Below are 7,028 nucleotides of genomic sequence, written 5' to 3'. Positions count from 1 at the left end.
GGAGGTGGGTGTAGGGTGGAGGGGGAAGAGGGTGGAGAGGGAGGAGGATGTCGGTGTGGGGCGGAGGGGAAGCGGGTGTAGGGTGGAGAGGGGGAAGCGGGTGTAGGGTGGGGAGGGGGAGGTGGGTGTAGGGTGGAGGGGGAGGTGGGTGTAGGGTGGAGGGGAAGAGGGTGGAGAGGGGGAGGTGGGTGTGGGTTGGAGGGGAAGCGGGTGTAGGGTGGGGAGGGGGAGGTGGGTGTAGGGTGGAGGGGGAAGAGGGTGGAGAGGGGGAGGTGGGTGTAGGGTGGAGGGGAAGCGGGTGTAGGGTGGGGAGGGGGAGGTGGGTGTAGGGTGGAGGGGGAGAGGGTGGAGAGGGGGAGGTGGGTGTGGGGTGGAGGGGGAAGCGGGTGTAGGGTGGAGAGGAGGATGTCGGTGTAGGGTGGAGGGGAAGAGGGTGGAGAGGGGGAGGTGGGTGTAGGGTGGAGGGGAAGCGGGTTTAGGGTGGGGAGGGGGAGGTGGGTGTAGGGTGGAGGGGGAGAGGGTGGAGAGGGGGAGGTGGGTGTGGGGTGGAGGGGAAGCGGGTTTAGGGTGGGGAGGGGGAGGTGGGTGTAGGGTGGAGGGGGAGAGGGTGGAGAGGGGGAGGTGGGTGTGGGGTGGAGGGGAAGCGGGTGTAGGGTGGGGAGGGGGAGGTGGGTGGAGGGGAGGAGGATGTAGGTGTGGGGTGGAGGGGGAAGAGGGTGGAGAGGGGGAGGTGGGTGTGGGGTGGAGGGGGAAGCGGGTGTAGGGTGGAGAGGAGGATGTCGGTGTGGGGTGGAGGGGGAAGAGGATGGAGAGGGGGAGGTGGGTGTGGGGTGGAGGGGAGGAGGATGTCGGTGTGGGGTGGAGGGGAAGCGGGTGTAGGGTGGAGAGGAGGATGTCGGTGTGGGGTGGAGGGGGAAGAGGGTGGAGAGGGAGGAGGATGTCGGTGTGGGGTGGAGGGGAAGCGGGTGTAGGGTGGGGAGGGGGAGGTGGGTGTAGGGTGGAGGGGAAGAGGGTGGAGAGGGAGGAGGATGTCGGTGTGGGGTGGAGGGGGAAGCGGGTGTAGGGTGGGGAGGGGGAGGTGGGTGTAGGGTGGAGGGGGAAGAGGGTGTAGGGTGGAGAGGGGGAGGTGGGTGTAGGGTGGAGGGGAAGAGGGTGTAGGGTGGAGAGGGGGAGGTGGGTGTCGGGTGGAGGGGAAGAGGGTGGAGAGGGAGGAGGAAGAGGGTGGAGAGGGAGGAGGATGTCGGTGTGGGGTGGAGGGGAAGCGGGTGTAGGGTGGGGAGGGGGAGGTGGGTGTAGGGTGGAGGGGGAGAGGGTGGAGAGGGGGAGCTGGGTGTGGGGTGGAGGGGGAAGCGGGTGTAGGGTGGAGAGGAGGATGTCGGTGTAGGGTGGAGGGGGAAGAGGGTGGAGAGGGAGGAGGATGTCGGTGTGGGGCGGAGGGGGAAGAGGGTGGAGAGGGGGAGGTGGGTGTGGGGTGGAGGAGAAGCGGGTGTAGGGTGGGGAGGGGGAGGTGGGTGTAGGGTGGAGGGGAAGAGGGTGTAGGGTGGAGAGGGGGAGGTGGGTGTAGGGTGGAGGGGAAGAGGGTGTAGGGTGGAGAGGGGGAGGTGGGTGTCGGGTGGAGGGGAAGAGGGTGGAGAGGGAGGAGGAAGAGGGTGGAGAGGGAGGAGGATGTCGGTGTGGGGTGGAGGGGAAGCGGGTGTAGGGTGGGGAGGGGGAGGTGGGTGTAGGGTGGAGGGGGAGAGGGTGGAGAGGGGGAGCTGGGTGTGGGGTGGAGGGGGAAGCGGGTGTAGGGTGGAGAGGAGGATGTCGGTGTAGGGTGGAGGGGGAAGAGGGTGGAGAGGGAGGAGGATGTCGGTGTGGGGCGGAGGGGAAGCGGGTGTCGGGTGGAGAGGGGGAGGTGGGTGGAGGGGGAGTAGGATGTTGTGGGGAGGCAGCTGACTGGGGAGGGGGGAGGGGGGAGGGAGGGAGAGTAATGCGGTAAAAGGGGAAACCTGACCGATCGTAACGAGGTCGCTGCGGCGGGGGTCCGGGTCCGGACGAGCCGGGGAAACGGGCGGCCGTCCGTCCACCCACTCACTCCCTCCACGGGCCGCAGGCGGGAGGAGAGGGGTCGGTGGGCGGTGCTGGATGTCCCTGCTAATGTGTGAGTTGTGGGTCGGGCCGGCCTCCGGGGGACGGCGCTGCTGAGGAGTGGGAGCAGGCCGCGGCTCGGCTCGGCAATCGTCTCGGGGAGCGGAGCCCGGAGCCCGTGGGCGGTGCCGCGGGGGCATGAGAAGTACGGCGGGATGGGCGCAAATAGCGGCAAGGAGTGTAGCAGCGACGGTGAGTGGTGGGGGAAAGCCCGGGGCCAGGTGGGCAGCGAGGCGAGCTGACGGCCGAAATTGCCGGGGCTGGGGGCGAAATGTGGGCCTCTGGCAAGTACCGAGTGTCTGGGACGGTCGCCAGCCCAGCCGGGCCGGCGCTGTCGGTCTGGAAATGTCTGACATCGGGTCGGTGTTGAGTGCACCCACCCCCAGGGCTAGAGTTTGTGGTCGCGGATATATATCCCTTATTGTTCAGGTTTGTGTCAAAGACTGGCATTCCCAGAGGATAAAGGCCGTGCAAATCAACTTTCTGCAGCAGCATAGTACGGTAAACACATGTAAAAACATAATTTAACATGAATTTAAATCGTACCTAACTGACACTGTGAACAAGAAACATAACTTCGAAGCAGAATCCAGAGAGATAAACTCTGTCTGATATAGAGTTAGTTTTTCTTCCCTAAAGTCTGATCAAGAATCTTATGGCAGTGGGGGGTATAAGCTGTTGTTGAACCTTGAGGTGTGGCTTTTCTGGTTCCTCTGCCTCCCGCCTGATGGCTTGTTGGAAGTCCGTGTTGTCAGATGCAACCGCTGAACATTTAAAACAGAAAAGATATTCTTCAGCATCATTAGGCACAACACAGAAACAGGCTCTTTGGCCCATTCTACACGGAGAAAATTTTTAAAATCTGAGGTGGAAAGGGATGGGAGAAACACACAAAATGCTGGAGAAACTCAGCAGACCAGGCAGCATCTATGGAAAAGAGTACAGTTGACGTTTCAGGCCTTTTTTCCATAGATGCTGACTGGCTAGCTGAGTTCCTTCAGCATTTTGTGCATGTTGCTCGGATTTCCAGCATCTGCAGATTTTCTCCTCTTTGTGAGGGACTTGAGAGTGCTTGTGAAGGATTCCCTGAAGGTTAACTTGCAAGTTGAGTCAGGTAAGGAAGGCATTCATTTTGAGAGAATTAAAATGCAGGAGCAAAGATGTAATGCTGAGGCTTTATAAATCATGGGTCAGACTGCATTTGGACTATTCTGAGCAGTTTTTGGACCCTTATCTAAGAAAAGATGTGCTGGCTTTGGAAAGAGTGCAGAGGAGGTTCATGAGAATGTTCCAGTAATGAAAAGGTTTATGTATAAGTAGTGTTGATGGCTTTGGGGCCCATACTCGAGTTCAGAAGAATGAGGGGTTGGGAGGATCTCAGTGAAACTTATTGAACATTGAAAGGCCGCAATAGAGTGGATGTAGAGAAGATGTTTCCTGTAGTGGGAGTGTCTAGGATCAGAGTGCACAGCCTCAGAATAGAGGAACATTCATTTTAAACAAAGATGAGAAAGCATTTCTTTGCCAGAGGCGGTGAAGCTGTGGAATTCAGTGCCACAGATGGCTGTGGAGGCCAAGGCATTGAGTATTTTAAAAGTGGAGGTTGATAGGTTCTTGGTTAGGCAAGGTGTGGAAGGTTATGGGGAGAAGGCAGAAGAATGGGGTTGAGAGGGATAATAAATCAGGCATGATGGTATAGCAGAGCAGACTGATGTGCTGAGTGGCCTAATTCTGCTCTCGTGTCTTATGGTCTTACTTATCCTCAGGTTCCTATCTACCGTTAATTCTCCAGAGGATTGTGTAATCAGCTACATTTACAGAACATGGTCCATAAATGCTCTGCCCTGGTGATTCAAGTATTTGTTGACATGTTTGGTAAATAAACCCCCTCCGCCGGCAGAGTATTTCATATTTGAACCAGCCTTTGAATGAAATTTTCCTCCTCAGAAGCACTTCAATCCTCTTCAAACCTGTACCCAATAACTTTAGAGCCTAAGAATTCGGAGCAGTATTTGGCCGTTCAGAAAGCTGTAAACTCAGTCAGCTCCATTGTGGGCACTAGCCTCCCCAGCATTAAGGACGCACATCACCCAGGCCATGCCCTCTTATCGTTGCTACAAACAGAGAAGAGGTACAGGAGCCTGCGGGTGTGCACCCAACGATTCAGCTTCCCCTCCACATTCAGCTGTCTGAATGGATATTGAGCCCACTACATTTTAATCTCTTTTTGCACGGGGTATATTGCTTTACTCATGTGTTGGACCCACAGTCTGTGTGAAAGCACCTGCCACAGTCTAAATTTCCCTCAAAGACCATCTCGAACATACCAGCTCTCTCGGGAGTATTGGGTTGTCCTCCTTGGAGCCATTTATCTGCACAAAGCACTTCTGGCATTCTGCGGCATCTTCCTTCCTGACCTGCTCTACAGCTCCTGCCCAAAGGATCCCAAACCGGACTATTGTCCTTCAGAAATCTCTTCCTGCCCAGCTCTCTGGAACCTTCTCTCCATCCCACAATCCTGACTGGCTGACGCAACATTCCTAAGTTGGACAACATGACTCCTTGCCTTTAGTCAAAGCCAAAACACTCTTACCAGTAGGAAACACTGCTTTAAAAAAAAACTGCTAAAATAAAATACCTCACAGCAATGCAGCAAAAATCATAACTAGGGCATTACATCTACATACTGTAATTTACAGTTTTTATTATGTATTGCAATGTAATGCTGCCGCATCAACAACAAAGTTCATGACAGATGTCAGTGATATTAAACCTGATTCTGATGCCTGCCTTCTCCTCATAACCTTTGGTACCCTTACTAATCAAGAACCTGTCAATATCTGCTTTAAACAGACCCATTGACTTGACCTCCACAGGCGTCTATGGCAATGATTTCTGCAGATTCACCATCTTCTGGCTAAAGAAATTCTGAGGCTGTGCCTCTGGTCCCAGGACTCCCCCAGCAGAAGAAACATCCTCCCAAATCTATTCTATCTAGTTCTTTCGATATTCAATAAGTTTCAATGAGATCTCCCCTCATTCATTCTTCTGAACCCCAGTGAGTACAGGTACAGAGCCATCAACCCTCCTCATACAATATGTTAAGCTGTTCACTCCTGGGATCATTCTAGTCAACCTCTTCTAGACCCTCTCCAATGGCAGCACTTCCTTTTTTAGATAAGGGGCCCAAAACTGCTCACAATACTCCAAGTGCAGTCTGATCAAGCCTATAAAGCCTCAGCATTACATCGTTGCTTCTACATTCCGGTCCACTCGAAATGAACGCTGATACTGCATTTGCCTTCCTCGCTACCAACTCAACTGCAAGTTAACCTTAGGGAATCCTGCATGAGAACTTCCAAGTCCCTTTGTACCTCTGAATTCAAACACATAGCATGAAAAGAACTGGTTGAATTACCAACCCCTGTGGAACACCACTACTCACTGGCAGCCAACCAAAAAAGGCCTCCTGTATTCCCACTCTTTGCTTCCTGACAATCAGCAAATCATCTACCCATGCTAACATCTTTCCTGTAATACAATGGGCTTTTGTTTAGGCATCTTTCTGAAAGGCTTTGGAGGTAATAACTGGCCTCCCTGTTATTTTCTCAAAGAATTCCAACAGATTTGTCAGATGAGATTTCCCCTGAAAGGAAACCGTACTGACTGTGGCCTATTTTATCATGTTCCTCCAAGTGCCCCAAAACTTCATCCTTAGTAATGGACTCCATCACCTTCCCAACCACTGAAGTCACACTAACCGTCTATAATTTCCAGTCTTTTGCCTCCTTCTTAAAGAGTGTACATTTACAGTTTTCTAGTCCTCTGGAAACATTGTAGAAAGATCACTACTAATGCCTTCACAATATCTACAGCTAGCTCCTTTCAGAACCCTGGTAGCTAGTCCATCTGGCTCTCAGCAACAAAACCTGATCACTGCAGCGTCTAAGCAGTCAGGCAGCATCTGTAGAGTGAAGGAGATAACTGATGTTTCAAGTCAAGATCCTGCGTGAGGACTGAGAATATAGAGGGAAGAGGATAAGAGGGAGAAATGAGAAAAGAGCTGTCAAGTGATAGATAGATCCAGATGAAGAGGGTTTGATGGACCGATGCAGCTAGGATGAGGAAGAGAACAAGACTGGGTATGGAGAGAGGGAATAAAAGGAGTCTGAGGGAAGAACATGGGATGTGGGTTACCTGAATTTGGAGAAGTCAATGCTCATGTTGTTGGGTTGTGCACTACCCAGACACCAGTTGTTGTTCCTCTAATATGTGCTTAGCCTCATAGTGGCAGCGACAGATATGTAAAATGGTGTAGCATCCAAACAAAATCAAAAACCAAAACAATTGCTGCTGCCAGTGACCCTACAGATTTGTTATACTTGTATGACTCCTGTAATGATTGCTCCAAAAGTCGAGGATATGTATTCAATCCTTTATTAGCAATTAGCAAACATACAATCTTGCAGGGGTGAAACCTGAGCGTACCCAAGTGTAACCAAAGTATAGCTGAGCATTATAGAGCAGTCAGCAAAATATACGACCTCCTTCAACCTCCAGCTACTACAAAGTGCGATGAACAAAGCACAAATAAATGACTTATTCCCTTCGCTTTTAACACATTCCAGCTCATGTGACTAGTCACCATAATAAACACACAGCACAGAATACAGTGCAGATAGAGAACAGATGAATGGCTTCTACAAATGGGAAGAAAATTAAAATGGTGTGTAACTGGGAGCTTCTGATGGACATTCCAGATGGAGTTCAGCTGTTCTGCAGAATGGTTGCCTAATTTATGCTTTGCCTTGCTAATATAGAGCAGCGGTCCCCAACCACCGGGCTGCAGACCGGTACCAGGCCGTAAAGCATGTGCTACCGGGCCGCAGGAAACGATATGA

The 7,028-nt window shown here is 52.7% G+C and overlaps 1 protein-coding gene across 3 annotated transcripts in view; it reads left to right on the top strand.

Annotated features, from left to right (window-relative positions):
- Positions 1-1,993: 1,993 nt before the first annotated feature.
- The window catches only part of LOC140192967 (F-box/LRR-repeat protein 7-like), a 247,036-nt gene continuing 242,001 nt past the window's right edge, over positions 1,994-7,028 (top strand). For all 3 annotated transcript variants that reach the window (XM_072250437.1, XM_072250436.1, XM_072250435.1), the window contains exon 1: positions 1,994-2,319. In XM_072250437.1, coding sequence (XP_072106538.1) covers positions 2,283-2,319 — 37 coding nt within the window. In that variant the 5' untranslated portion in view covers positions 1,994-2,282. The remainder of the gene's footprint in view (positions 2,320-7,028) is intronic.

This window comes from Mobula birostris, unplaced genomic scaffold, assembly GCF_030028105.1.
Source record: "Mobula birostris isolate sMobBir1 unplaced genomic scaffold, sMobBir1.hap1 scaffold_321, whole genome shotgun sequence".
In the NCBI taxonomy this organism is placed as follows: domain Eukaryota; kingdom Metazoa; phylum Chordata; class Chondrichthyes; order Myliobatiformes; family Myliobatidae; genus Mobula; species Mobula birostris.
Note: the sequence above shows the minus strand (reverse complement) of the source record. Positions and strands in the feature narration are given on the sequence as shown.